We start from the raw sequence: 14,644 nt of genomic DNA, 5'->3' as shown, positions 1-14,644 counted from the left end.
GGGGGGAGAGTGGGAGATGAAGGGGAAAGTAGGGGCATAAAGTATGTGAACAGATTAAAAATGAATATTAATAAATATTTAATAAAAAATGGATTAGTGTCTTGTAAAGGGAATCAAATGATAAACTGAGGAGTTTACATTTTATCCTAGAGGTAGCCGAAATCTGCTTGAATATTTTGATCAGGCCAGTGACTTTTTGTAGTTATGTAGAGGATGAATTATGGTAAGTGTAATGGAGAGTAATTAGGAAGGAGTAAAAATAACTGCTATCCTGTTATATTATATTTGCGTATATATATATATATATATATATATATATATATATATATATATATATATACATTTGTATTTATCCAATGCCAATTGAATCTACAAGTTCAGTTTGAGTAGTATCAAATTTTTAATATGCCCATTGTGTGACTGTTATATGCTTTCCTCCAATTCCATTCAATAGTATATGAATAGCCCTGTAGTACATGTATGATGTGAGTAATCCAGGGTTGGAATTTGGCAAGGTGTGGGTAGGAAAGGGACAAAGTGATGTTCATGCAGAGGATACCTTAGAGTTTAACTAGCTCACTAAGTATTGTATTCTGAACAGGGATGGTAGCCTAGGAAATTATTAAGAGACAGAAAGATTGGAGATTGCATTGAGAAAAAAATGATAGGTTTAGGAGGAGTAAGACATAAAAAGAATGGAATGTTTGGAGATTATTATTAGAAACATTAATCTCAGACTTCCTATCATGGAATAGGAAAACTTTTGAGTGATCAGGAATACTTCATTCCTTATGTATACCTGAGGTAGAATATTAAATGCATGGGATATGGGAAATGAGTAGTTTAAGGAACTGGGAAGTTAGGGTATTGATATCTAGATTTAGAGCTAAAACTTAGTGCTCTTTCCTTCTATTTCAGTGCTCCTTTTTGTTATCCTATTCTATACCACAGTTGGTGTCAATTACTTCTCATGTTCTCCAATGCATCTATAACAATACTGGACTTGTCATAATTTCTCAATAAATATCTACTGAATTCTTAGATGAATAATTCTGGAGCTTACCCTGAAGGAAAAATAGAATGATTTATTGTGAAACTATATATCAGAACTATATAACCATATATCAGAACCTTAGTGAGTGGCAGTTGTTAAATAAGAGGAATGATTTGTAAATATTGTTTGTTGCTTGTCAAAATTTAATAAAATATACACTGCAGTGATCTTTGAGGATAACCTGCCTATTTATCAGCCTTCTGTTTTCATAAGACATTTCTCACAGGGAGCAGAAGGCAAGAAGACCTCATTTAAACAGATTCCTCAGCATGGAGGCACTTTTCCTTGCCACAAATTCTGGGATACCCTTCTCAAGGACACTGCAATGTGACCCATTTTGAATGTAACCTGATAATAATCATGAGACAGGTAAGGGGAAAAGGAAAAGCAAACCTTCTCTGTCATAAGGCTCTAAGCAAAAAAGAAAAGATTGAAAGTGACTTGTGTAACATAAGTAGAAGGTAAGTTGAGAGAAAGGGCTGGTGTAAGGCTTGGAGGAAGAATGGAACAGGAATCAGATCATCTTCTGATGTCATGGAGGAAAGAAATTGACCAAGTTCAGGTTTTATCTATTAGTGCCTGATTCAAGTTTAAATTTATCTCATTTTTAATGTAAAAAATGCTTTGGATCTTTCTGGTAACACTTCTGTGTGACAGGCATTATAGGTACTAATATTGTAATACTAGTGAAGTCAATGATAATTTATTAATCACCTACTATTTGCCAGGTACTATCCTCAGTGCTGAAGGTCCAAAAATGAGATTATAATCTAATGGGGACTAATGTCTAAACATTTCTGTTTAGACAAGATATATATATATGTATATATATATATATATGTATATATAATAAATTAGTAGTAGTCTCTGAGGGAAGGTTTTAGCCATAAGGACTGGGAAAGATTTCCTGCAAAAAGTAGAAGTTTAGCTTGCCCTGAAGAAAGTCAGAAAAACCAGGACTAGCGAGAGAGTTTTAGGCAAGGCCTAGGACAGCCAGTGAAAATGCTAGGAGTTGGGAGATAGCATGCCATGAGCAAAGAAAAGCAGGAATTAGGGAATTTTAATCAAAAGAAGAAAGAATTAAGGGAAATGTGATAACTACCATCAGGTATATGAAAAACTATTCTGTAGAAAACGGATTAGATTTGTTCTATTGGCTCCTAGTGGGGTGGTCAAGGAGCGACATGTGAAAGTTGCAAGGAGAAAAAATTAGGCTTGTTTCAAGGAAAACATCTCAATAAAAAAGGTAATGGAAATGAAAAAAATTATGAAGTTTTTCAGGATATTTGTCTATTCTCCTTCTCTCCCTCCTTCCTAACTTTCTTTTTTCTTTTTCTTTTATTTGCTGTTAATTCAGTTCAAGGTCAAGTACTATGAAATTGGCTGGCTAGCATTCTCTTTTTGTAGCCAAGAGTCCAGGATAGTATATAGGGATGAACTTTCTTCCTATACATGGGAAACTCAAATTCATAGGAGGTCAAGGTTACAAGGTAAGATGTTTTATATTCAAGACTAAATCTTTAGTCTCTAGAAAGTTAGTAAAGTTTTAATATGTGTAGGAAAAGGTGGGAACAGCTGTTCAGATGAAACACAATTGAGTCCTGGAATTCTCTTTCAAATTACTGTTTTGTTTAACAGCTCTTCATATTCCCTGATCCAGATTGGAACGAATTGCCTTGATTTCACAAATTTCACAAACCATTTTTGGTCACAAAGCAGTTTTCATTTTCTGTCTGCTAGAAGTTTTTTCTCTCATTTTTTTTCCTTCTTTTCTTTTTGCCAGGAATGAACATATAGTCTTTGTCTCAATTCACACAATATTTTCCTTTAAGAAACATTTTAATCTTTAAGGAATATAGCAAAGAGGAAAGTATACAATTATGAAGGGAAGGAAGGTCTGTGGGGTGATGTGTTTTGGGTTGAGGGGAATAGAGGAAGAAGAAGTAGATGTTTACATTGGAGCAAATGACTTTTCAGAAAAGATAAAGACCTTGAAATCAATTCAATTATCTGTGAGATAAGATATTTGCCAGATGTATCCAGATAGTGTCCCTATTTTAATATCTCAGGATTCTTTATAGAAAGGATAGTTCCTCCTTTCATAGACAGGGGATGAAATGTTGGGTGTGAAGAACTGTAAATAGTCTATCTTTATTGGACTAAAGAGTGTGCTGAAGTGTAATATGTAATGATACTAGAAAAGGTAGGCTGGAACCACAATGTGAAGAGATTAAGTGCTAAATCATGGAGGGATTTAGAACACTTTTTTTCATGTGATTATTGATAATTTTGATTTCTTCATCTGAAAAAATGCCTGTTTGTATCCTTGACCATTTGTCAATTGGAGAATGCCTTCATTTCTTGTACATTTGACTTAGTTACTTCTATATTTGAGAGATTAGACCTTTGTCAGAGAATTTTGTTTGAAATTATGGCCCAAGGTCACAGCATTAGATAAGAACAGAAACAGAATTCTGCCTACAAGGTCATTATTTAAAATTCTTTTTTTTCCCTACTGTCATGTTTCTTCTCCTTTCCAGGCTGTGAGGGGTAAATAACATTGTGATAAAAGTACAGAGAACAGTATGGTAAACCACTTCTAATTATTTATTTGGAGGAGAGTTGGGATAGGAAATGGGAGATTATAGCTCTTATATTGTATAACTATGCCTAAAAATCTAAACCCTATACTAAAATCTCTAAGAAACCCTAAATCTAAGGATCTTCTTGCCTGACAAAGCAGGCCTAACTAAACTACACTATCTATGATTAAATTCACTATCTATCTACCTAACTAATTAAATAAGTCTTTATCTCCTCCAATCTCCTTAAATGGGTATCTGAAATCCAAACTGTCAGAAGTCAACTGACAGATTCTCTTGACAGAGAGAGACTGACACAGAAGTCATAGAGCTCCTGCCCCTTCAGAAGCCAGAGAAAATGGCACTCCTCTCTTAACTAACATTTTTCTTTTATAGCCAGCCTCTTAAAAAGATGGAGGGCCAGTCTGTCTGTCACTACCTCTTAAAGAGACAGAGTGAGATTAACTCCCTCTGCCATAGAAATTCTGCTCTTAATGATACAGAGTGAAATTAAGAAAACTCTTTATAACAAGACTAAAGATGAATTTCCTTGGAAGAAAAAAAAAGAAAATAGATGTTGAGCAGCTCTACCTACTTCATCAATCATTATCATAATTCATCTATAGAGATAAATACTATTATTATTTGATCCCTTTCCTCATTATTAATTAAAAACCTCTTTGTTATTAGCTTTTCTTTTTTATGTCTTTATTTATTTTTAATAACAAATTTCAACAAAAGTTTCCCAAAGTTATATTGTTTTCTCCCTTTCTTCCTTCCTCTCCTCCCAGAGTTGACAAGCAATTCAATCTGGGTTATACGTGTATTATAAGACAACACATATTCCTATATTTTCTTCTAAGTGAATAATCTTATCAAAAATCCAAACCCTAAATCATATATCTAAATAAATAAGTGATAAATCATATTTCTACTTCAACAGTTCTTTCTCTAGAGGTGGATGGCATTCTTTTTCATAAATCCCTTAGATTTGTCCTGGATCATTGTATTGCTGTTAGTGGCAAAGCTTATCATATTTGATTGTTCCACAGTATTTCAATTACTGTGTATAATGTTCTCCTGGTTCTGTTTATTTCACTCTACATCAGTTCACATTGGTCTTTCCAGTTCTCTCTGAAATCATCTTGTTTATTATTCCTTATAGCGAAATAGTATCCTATCACCATGATATACCACATTTTGATCAGTCATTCCCCAACTGAGGAATATCCCTTTAGTTTCTAATTCTTATCACTACACAAATATTTTTCCATAAACAGGTCCTTTCCCTTTTTTTAATCTCTTTGAGATACAGGTTGAGTAGTGGTACTTCTAGATCAAAAGTTATGCATTCTTTTATAGCCCTTTTGGACATAATTCCAAATAGCCCTCCAGAATGGTTGAATCAATTCATGACTCCTCCAGCATTTCATTACTGTCCTAATTTTGACACATTCTCTCCAACATTTATCATTTTCCATTATTGTCATATTGTAATAGGTATGATGTGGTATGACAGAGTTTTTTTAATTTGCATTTCTCTAATCTAGAGTGATTTAGAACATTTTTTCATATGATTACTGATAGCTGTGATTTCTTCATCTGGAAACTACCTATTCATTTCACTTAAAGAATGACTTGGATTCTTACATATTTCACTTATTTCTTTATATATTTGATAAATGAGACCTAGTAAAGGAAATTTGTTATAAAAATTGTTATAAAATTTTTCCTCCAGCTTGTTGCTTCCCTTCTAATCTTGCGTTAGTTTTTTTTTTATATAAACCCTTTTTAATTTAATATAATCAAAATGATTCATTTTATATCTTATAATGTTCTCTATCTCTTGTTTGGTTATAAATTCTTCCCTTCTCCAGAGATATGACAGGTAAGCAATTCTACATTCCCCTAATTACTGTTAATATTACTCTTTATGTTTATGTCATATTCCCATTTGACTTTACCCTGGCACAGGATGTGAGATATTGATCTAAACCTAATTTTTGCCACAATTTTCAAATTTTCCCAGCAGTTTTTGTCAAATAGTGAGTTCTTATCCCCAAAGCTGAGATCTTTGGGTTAATCAAACACTAGATTGCTGAGGTCATTCATAACTAGTCTCTTCCATTGATCTACTCTTCTATTTCTAGATTGTTTTGAGTATTATTCCTTTATAGTACACTTCAAGATCTGGTACTGCTAGATCATCATCCTTCACATTTTTTTTTTCATTAGTTGCCTTGACCTTTTGTTTTTCAGGATGAATATTGTTATTTTTTTCCATTTTTTTGATCATTTGATAAGTGTGACAGAATAAGTAAATTAAATTAGGTAGGACCATCACTTTTGTTATATTAGCTAGGCTTACCCTTGGGCAGTTGATGTTTTTCCAATTCTTTAGATCTAGTTTTCTTAGTGTGAAAAACATTTTGTAATTGTGTTCACATAATTCCTGTGTTTGTCTTGGCAAATAGATTCACAAATATGTTATATTGTCTAGAGCAGTGATGGGTAAACTATGGCCTGTGGGCCAGATGGCCCCAGAAATGTTCTATTCCGCAGGGTAACATTATTCCCAATCTGACGAATACAATGAGTAGGATACAATGAAACTTCAAAAGAGTTGCCTTAGAAACGGACTGAAAGATGAGCATTTCCTTTTCTTTGGCCCCCTCTTTTAAAAGTTTGCCCATCCGAGGGTAGCTGGATAGCTCAGTGGATTGAGAGTCAGGCCTAGGCATAGGAGGTCGTAGGTTCAAATCTGGGCTCAAACACTTCCCAGATGTGTGACCCTGGGCAAGTCATATGACCTCCATTGCCTACCCTTACCACTCTTCCACCTAGGAGCCATTACAAAGAAATTAAGGGTTTTAAAAAAAAAGTTTGCCCATTACTGACCTAGAGTATCAGATTTATTGTGATATAATTCGGCAAAAAAGCTCCTAATAATTTTTTTACTTTCCTCTTAATAGAGGTTGAATCACCCTTTTCATGTTTGATACTGGCAATTTGATTTTCATCTTTCTTTTTATAAAATAAATTAAGCAATATCTATTTAATTTGTTTTTTTTCATAGAACCACCTCCTGGTCTTACATAATAGTTCAATGGTTCTTTTCCTTTCAATTTTATTAAAGTTTTAATTTATAGTATTCTCAATTTAGTTTTTAGCTAGGAAATTTTAATTAGTCTTTTTTTCTAATTTTTTTAGTTGCACACCAAATTCAATGTCTGCTTGCTTTCCATTTTATTGATATAAGCACTCAGAGATATAAATTTTTCCCTGAGTACTGCGTTGGCTCTATTCCATAAATTCCAATATGTTGTCTCCTCATTTTCATTCTTTTGAATGAAGTCATGATTGTTTCTCAGATTTGTTCTTTATCCCATTAGTTTTAAAAAAGCTTCTAACTTATCCCCATTGCAGATGATATTTACTGATAGTTTTAAATATATATTGTTTACCATTTTGAGGAAAGGCCCATCTATTCCTTTATTTTTCATGTTTTCAATAAGAATGGGCGATATATTTTGTCAAAGGTTTTTTCTGCATCTATTGAGAAAATCATGTGATTTCTGTTGGTTTTTGGTTACTGATATGGTCAATTATATGGATGGTTTTCCTAATATTAAACCATCCTTGTATTCCTGGTATAAATGTCACCTAGTCATAGTGAAAAATCCTCCTGATAACTTGCTATAGCCTTTTTTCTAGTATTTTATTTAAGATTTCTGCATCTAGGTTTTTATTTAGAATATTTTTCCATAGTTACAAGATTCACGATTCGACCCCCCTCAGCCCCACTTAAGTCACCCCCCTGAAGCTGACAACAATATCACTGGATTATACATGTATAATTGTTCAAAACCTGTTTCAATGTTATTCATATTTGCAGTACAGTGATCTTATACCATCAAAACACCAATCCTACTTCCAGGTTAAGATGGTGGCAGAGTAAAAAGCAGCTGCTTGACCTCTTCTAATCCACACATATAGAACTCCTCAAGAAGACATAAAAACAAATCCAGACAAATGAAGGGACCCCACAACAGGGCGCAGCATTGAAGGTACTTGGAATCTGGGCATTTCCATACAATAAAGGAGTGAAACAGCTCTCACTAAAATGTGAGCTGAGCAACCCCCTCTCCCCACACTATCTAAAGTGCCAAAGCCAGTGCAAAAGAGTTAGAGCAAGTTTGAGGTACCCATTAAGTCATTGGCAGCTACCTGGCATCACAAGGGCCTTCCCCTGAAAGCAGCAAGACTTAAGACCCCAAGAGGCTAAAGAACAAGTAGACTTTGAACACACACCCTAAGCGCAGGCACAGACACGAATCCTGAGCACAAGCATGGACCTTGACTGGAGACCCAGAGCAGAGGGGTGCATGATTGTGGAAGCAGCACCCTGAGACTCTTAAAGGAACTTCAGGCAGAACAAGAAAGGGGACCACCAGGAGGCTTGACCCTGAGAACAACTAGACCTGAGACCTCCGGAGCCTAAAGAACACAGACAGACCCTGGGTGTAAAGTTGAGAGGGTGCAGGGTTAAAAATAGCAATCCAGACAAAGGAACCCCAGAAGAGAAAGATAAAGAAGAAACCTTTAATACTCCACAACTCTTACACAAAAAAATTCAGGCAACAGAGCAAACAGCAGAGGAGAACAAACAAGTAATCATATCCAAACCTTCCCCCAAAAATGAAAACTGGTCACAAGGCCTTGAAGAGTTCAAATCTGAGATTATGAGAAAGATGGAAGAGATCTGGCAACAAAATAACAGTTTAAAAGTCAGAATTTTGCAATTCAAAAGTGAGGCAAGTAAATTGAAGACCAGAAATGACCAGATTGAAAAGGAAAACCAGTCTCAAAAAAATTGGGCAATTCAAAAAAGATGCCCCCAAATCAAAAGAATTGATAAGCAAATTGGAGACCAAAATCAAACACATGGAAAACAGGATAGACCAAATCGAAAAGCAAAATCAAAAGATTATAGCAGAAAACCAGTCTCTAAAGACAAGAATCGGGCAAGTAGAAGCCAAGGATCTATCAAGACAGCAAGAGCAAATAAAACAAAGTCAAAAGACTGATAAAATAAAAGGAAACATGAAATATCTCAATGAGAAACTGACAGATCAAGAAAACAGGTGTAGAAGAGACAACTTGAGAATCATTGGTCTTCCTGAAAAAGCAGAAATTAATAGAAATTTGGACTCCATACTAAGAGAAATTATTCAGCAAAACTGCCCTGAAGCTCTACAATAAGAGGGCAATATAGATATTGAAAGGATCCATAGATAACCCTCTACACTAAACGCTGAAAAGACAGCCTCCAGGAATATAAAAGCCAAATTCAAGAGCTTCCAAGTAAAAGAAAAAAATTTACAACAAGCCAGAAAAAGACAATTCAGATATCAAGGATCACATCAGGGTCACAAAGGATCTAGCAGGCTCCACACTAAAAGACAGCAAGGCTTGGAATATGATATTCAGAAAGGCAAGAGAACTGGATCTACAATGAAGAATCACGTACTCAACAAAACTGACTATATACTTCCAGGGGAAAGTTTGGGCATTAAACAAGACAGAAGATTTCCAAGAATTTGCACAGAAAAGACCAGGACTAAATGGAAAGTTAAATATCCAACCACAAATATCAAGAGAAACATGAAAAGGTAAATAAGAAACAGAAGGGAAAGTAAAAAAAAGGTATTTTTAAAATTGGCCTCTTTAAGGTTTTCAATAAGATCTAATTATTTATATTCCTATTGTAATGATTAAAAATGATAAAGGCTGACATGTGAAGAAATGTTATGTATAATTCTCTGTAGTGAATGCTATTCACTATTATTGTATTCAATATTATAGTAATTAGAAGAATTATTCTTAGGGAGAGGTTGGAATACTGAATGGTCTAAGATGATATGGGGCTGTAAAAGAGGGGGGGGGGAATAGTAGAGGACACCAAGAGAAACTTGAATGAATAAGAAAAATAGGCTATTCTATTACACACAAAGAGGACATGGGAAGGGGAAGGGATGAATACTATTATAAGAAGGAGAGGAAGAGAACATTAAGAGGTAATATTTAAACCTTACACACAGTGTAATTAACCCTGAGAGGGAAGAATAGCTATATCCATTGGGATATAAAACTCTATCAAACCCTACTGAGAAAGTCAGAAGGGATCAATCAAGGGGAACATTTAGGTATTCTATTTCTTCTGCTGTTAATATAGGTAGTTTATATTTTTGTAAATATTCATCCATATCTCTTAGAAACTGGCAGAGATCAAGAAGGAAAAACCATTCTAGTGGGAGATATAAATATTCCTCTTTCAGATCTAGATAAATCAAACCAAAAAACGAATAAGAAAGAGATAAGAGAGGTGAATGAAGTCCTAGAAAAATTAGATTTAATAGATATGTGGAGAAAAATAAATAGGGACAAAAAGGAATACACCTTCTTTTCAGCAGCACATGGTACATTCACAAAGATTGACCATGTAATAGAAACATTGCAAGCAAATGCAAAAGAGCCGAAATAATAAATGTAACCTTTTCAGACCAGAATGCAATAGAAATAATAATTAGTAAGGGCACGTGGACAAGCAAAACAAAAACTAATTGGAAATTAAATAATATGATTCTCCAAAATCAGCTAGTCAAAGAAGAAATCATAGAAAAAATCAACAATTTCATTGAAGAGAATAACAATGATGAGACAGCCTACCAAACTCTGTGGGATGCACCTAAGGCAGTACTCAGGGGGAAATTTATATCTTTGAGTGCATATATTAACAAATTAGGGAGGGCAGAGATTAATGAATTGGGCATGCAACTTAAAAAACTAGAAAGCGAGCAAATTAAAAAACCCCAGATGAAAATTAAATCGGAAATACTAAAAATCAAGGGAGAAATTAGTAAAATCAAAAGTAAAAGAACTATTGAATTAATAAATATGACGAGAAGCTGGTGTTTTGAAAAAATAGATAAAATAGACAAAGTACTGGTCAATCGAATAAAAAAAGGAAAGAAGAAAACCAAATTGACAGTATCAAAGATGAAAAGGGAGACCTCACCTCTAATAAAGAGGAAATTAAGGCAATCATTAAAAACTATTTTGCCCAATTATATGGCAACAAAAGCAATATAGGAGATATGGATGAATATTTACAAAAATATAAACTGCCTAGATTAACAGCAGAAGAAATAGAATACTTAAATAATCACATATCAGAAAAAGAATTTGAACAAGCCATCAAAGAACTCCCTAAGAAAAAATCCCCAGGGCCTGATGGATTTACAAGTGAATTCTATCAGACATTCAAAGAGCAACTAATCCCAATACTATACAAACTATTTGATATAATAAGCAAAGAAGGACCCCTACCAAATTCCTTTTATGACACAAATATGGTACTGATTCCAAAGCCAGGTAGATCACAAACAGAGAAAGAAAACTACAGACCAATTTCCCTAATGAACATAGATGCAAAAATCTCAAATAGAATACTAGTAAAGGCACTCGAGCAGGTGATCAAGAGAATCATACATCATGACCAGGTGGGATTTATACCAGGAATGCAAGGATAGCTCAACATTAGGATAACCATACACAAAATTGAACATATCAACAATCTAAGAAACAAAAATCACATGTTTATCTAAATAGATTCTGAAAAAGCTTTTGACAAAATACAACCCCTATTCCTATTGAAAACACTGGAAAGTGTAGGAATAGAAGGACCTTTCCTAATAATAATAAACAGTATATACCTGAAACCATCAAAAAGCATCATATGCAATGGGGATAAATTAGAAGCCTTTCCAATAAGATCAGGAGTGAAACCAGGATGTCCATTATCACCTCTATTATTTATTTCTAGTTTTTAAGTTGCATGCCCAATTCATTAATCTCTGCCCTCCCTAATTTGTTAATATATGCACTTAAGGATATTAATTTACCCCTGAGTACTGCTTTGGCTGCATCCCACTGAGTTTTGTAGGATGTCTCATCATTGTCATTCTCTTCAATGAAATTGTTGATTTTTTCTATGATTTCTTCTTTGACTAGCTGATTTTGGAGAATCATATTATTTAATTTCCAATTAGTTTTTGATTTGCCTGTCCATGTGCCCTCACTAATTATTATTTCTATTGCATTCTGATCTGAGGTTAGATTTATTATTTCGGCTCTTTTGCATTTGCTTGCAATGTTTCTATGCCCTATTACATGGTCAATCTTTGTGAATGTACTATTTGCAGCTGAAAAGAAGGTATATTCCTTTTTGTCCCTATTTATTTTTCTCCACATATCAATTAAATCTAATTTTTCTAGGACTTCATTCACCTCTCTTATATCTTTCTTATTCATTTTTTGGTTTGATTTATCTAGATCTAAAAGATGAATATTTAGATCTCCCACTAGTATGGTTTTACTCTCTATTTCCTTCTTGAGCTCTGCCAGTTTCTCCTTTACAAATTTGGATGCTATGCCATTTGGTGCATACATGTTGAGCAATGATATTTCCTCATTGTCTATACTGCCTTTTATCAGGATGTAATGACCTTCCCTGTCTTTTTTAATCATATCTATTTTTATTTTGGCTTTGTCAGAAATCATGATCGCCACTCCTGCCTTCTTTTTCTCATTTGAAGCCCAAAGGATTTTACTTATGCCCTTTAGCTTAAACCTGTGTATGTCTACCTGCTGCCTCATATGTGTTTCTTGTAAACAACATATGAATAGGATTTTGGTTTCTAATCCATTCTGCTATTTGCTTCCTTTTTATGGGTGACTTCATCCCATTTACATTCAGAGTTATAATTATCAGTTGTGTATTCATTGACATTTTGGTATCCTCTCTTGGTTCTACCCCTTCCTCTTAGGCTATTTCCTTTTAAACCAGTGCTTTGCTTTAAGCCAGTAACCCTTGTCCCCTCCCTTGATTTTCTTCCCTTTCTACCCCCTCCATTATTATTCCCCTCTTTTTATTTTTAAGGCCTAATGAATTCCCTCCCTCTTCTTCTCCCCTTCCTTTTTTGACCTCCCCACTTCCCTGTTCCTCTTGGTTGATCCCTTCTGACTTTCTCAGGGTTACATAGAGTTTTATATCCCAATGATAAAGCTACTCTTTTCTCTCAGGGTTAATTACACTAAGAGTAAGGTTTAAATATTACCTCTTAATGCTCTCTTCCTCTCCTTCTTATAATAGTATTCATCCCTTCCCCTTCCCATTCCTTCTTTGTGTGTAATAATATAACCTATTTTTCTTATTCATTTAAGTTTCTCTTGGTGTCCTCTACTATTCACCCCCCTCTTTCCCACCCTCATATCATTTTAAACCATTTAGTATTTCAACCTCTCCCTATGAATAATTCTTCTAATTACCATCATAGTGAATACTATAATAGTGATTAGAGTTCTCTAGAGAGAATTACCCAAAACATTTCTCCACATAAGATTACAAATAATTAGATCATATTGAAGCCCTTAAAGAGGAAAATTAAAAAAAAATATGAGTTTTCTTTCTTTCCTCTCTGTTTCTTATTTACCTTTTCATGTTTCTCTTGATTTTTGTAGTTGGATATCCATTTAATCCTGGTCTTTTCTGTTTTCCTTTTCAATCTGGTCATTTCTGGTCTTTGATTTACTTGCCTCACTTTCCAATTGTGAAATTCTGCCTTGTAAACTGTTATTTTCTTGCCAGATCTCTTCCATCTTTCTCATGATCTCAGATTTGAACTCTTCCAGACCTTGTGACCTGTTTTCATTGTTTTGGGAAGCTTTGGATTGTTTGTTCTCCTCTGCTGTTTGCTCTGTTGTCTGGATTTTTTCTGTGTAAAAGTTGTCAAGTGTTAAAGGTTTTTTCTTCTTCATTTTTCTCTTCTAGTTTTCCTGATGATTCTGGCTTGCCATTGTAAGCTGAGTGCCCTCTCAGCTTTATGATCGCGGCCAGAATCTGTCTGCGCTCTTGAGATCTCAAGTCTAGTTATTCTGGGACAAGCCTCCTGGTGGTCTCCTTGCTCATTCTTCTGCCTGAAGCTCCTTTAACTGTCCCAGGGTGCTGCTTCCACAGTCAAGCACCTCTCTGCACTGGGTCGCCACTCAAGGTCCGCTCCTGCACTCAGCCCCTTTGTCCATACCTTAGTCCACACCTTAGCCAGTGCCTTTGTCAGCCCCTTCACCTGGGTCTGGGCTCAGGGTCTGTGTTCAGATTCCATGAGTTCTTTAGCCTCTTGGGGAGTCTTAAGTCTTGCTGCTCTCAGGAACAAGCCCTGGTCAGCCGCCAATGACTTAATGGGTGCCCCAAACTTGCTCTGACTCTTGTGAGCAGGCTTTGGAGCTGTAGGTGGTGTGGGGTGGGGGAGGGGCTTGCTCTGCTTCTGTTTTTGTGAGAGCTGTTTCACCCTTTTATAGCATGGAAATGCCCAATTCCACATACCTTTGATGCTGAGCCCTGTTGTGGGGTCCCTTCTTTCCTCTGGATTTGTTTTTATGTCTTCTTGAAGAGTCCTATATGCATGGGTTAGGAGAGGTCCAGCAGTTACTTTTTACTCTGCCGCCATCTTAACCTAGAACCCCCACTATATGGCTGTGTTTCTTAAGGAAAGAACTTTGAACTTTCATATCCTCTCCTATTCAGATGTTAAATCTGCTGTCAGGTCTGGGAAGTTTGTTTAAAATCCTCTCCTTTTCAAATGTTAAGTCTGCTCCCTGAGCAGCACAGTTTCCCCAGTAAGGGAATATGAGAAATGTAGATAGGGGAAGGGGAATTGCAGAATGTTTGAAGTTTTCCCTCTGAATTTGCCTTGAAGCCTGGGAAACCAGCAAGCACCAGCTCACCCTGGCTCTTGATAAGGACAGAAATAACACCAAAGACACAGACCCAGCCAGTACTGATGAATTAGGGGACCTCAGAACTGGAGCTCGTTTTTTGGGTCTGGGTAACCAGAACCTGGAAGGGTGTAACTGTTTCCTTGCTGGTATTAGACCCTTCCACAACCAA

The 14,644-nt window shown here is 35.3% G+C and overlaps 1 protein-coding gene across 3 annotated transcripts in view; it reads right to left on the bottom strand.

Moving 5' to 3' along the window:
- The window catches only part of SHISA6 (shisa family member 6), a 568,935-nt gene that overhangs the window by 198,880 nt on the left and 355,411 nt on the right, over window positions 1-14,644 (bottom strand). The window contains exon 5 of one of the 3 annotated variants that reach the window (XM_044672701.1): window positions 8,101-8,117. The exons of the other annotated variants lie outside the window; for them this stretch is intronic. Within the exon in view, the coding sequence (XP_044528636.1) occupies window positions 8,101-8,117 (17 nt within the window). The remainder of the gene's footprint in view (window positions 1-8,100; window positions 8,118-14,644) is intronic. 3 annotated transcript variants of the gene reach the window in all.

This window comes from Gracilinanus agilis, chromosome 4 (assembly GCF_016433145.1).
Source record: "Gracilinanus agilis isolate LMUSP501 chromosome 4, AgileGrace, whole genome shotgun sequence".
Taxonomy (NCBI): domain Eukaryota; kingdom Metazoa; phylum Chordata; class Mammalia; order Didelphimorphia; family Didelphidae; genus Gracilinanus; species Gracilinanus agilis.
This window is presented reverse-complemented; position numbering and strand designations above follow the sequence as displayed.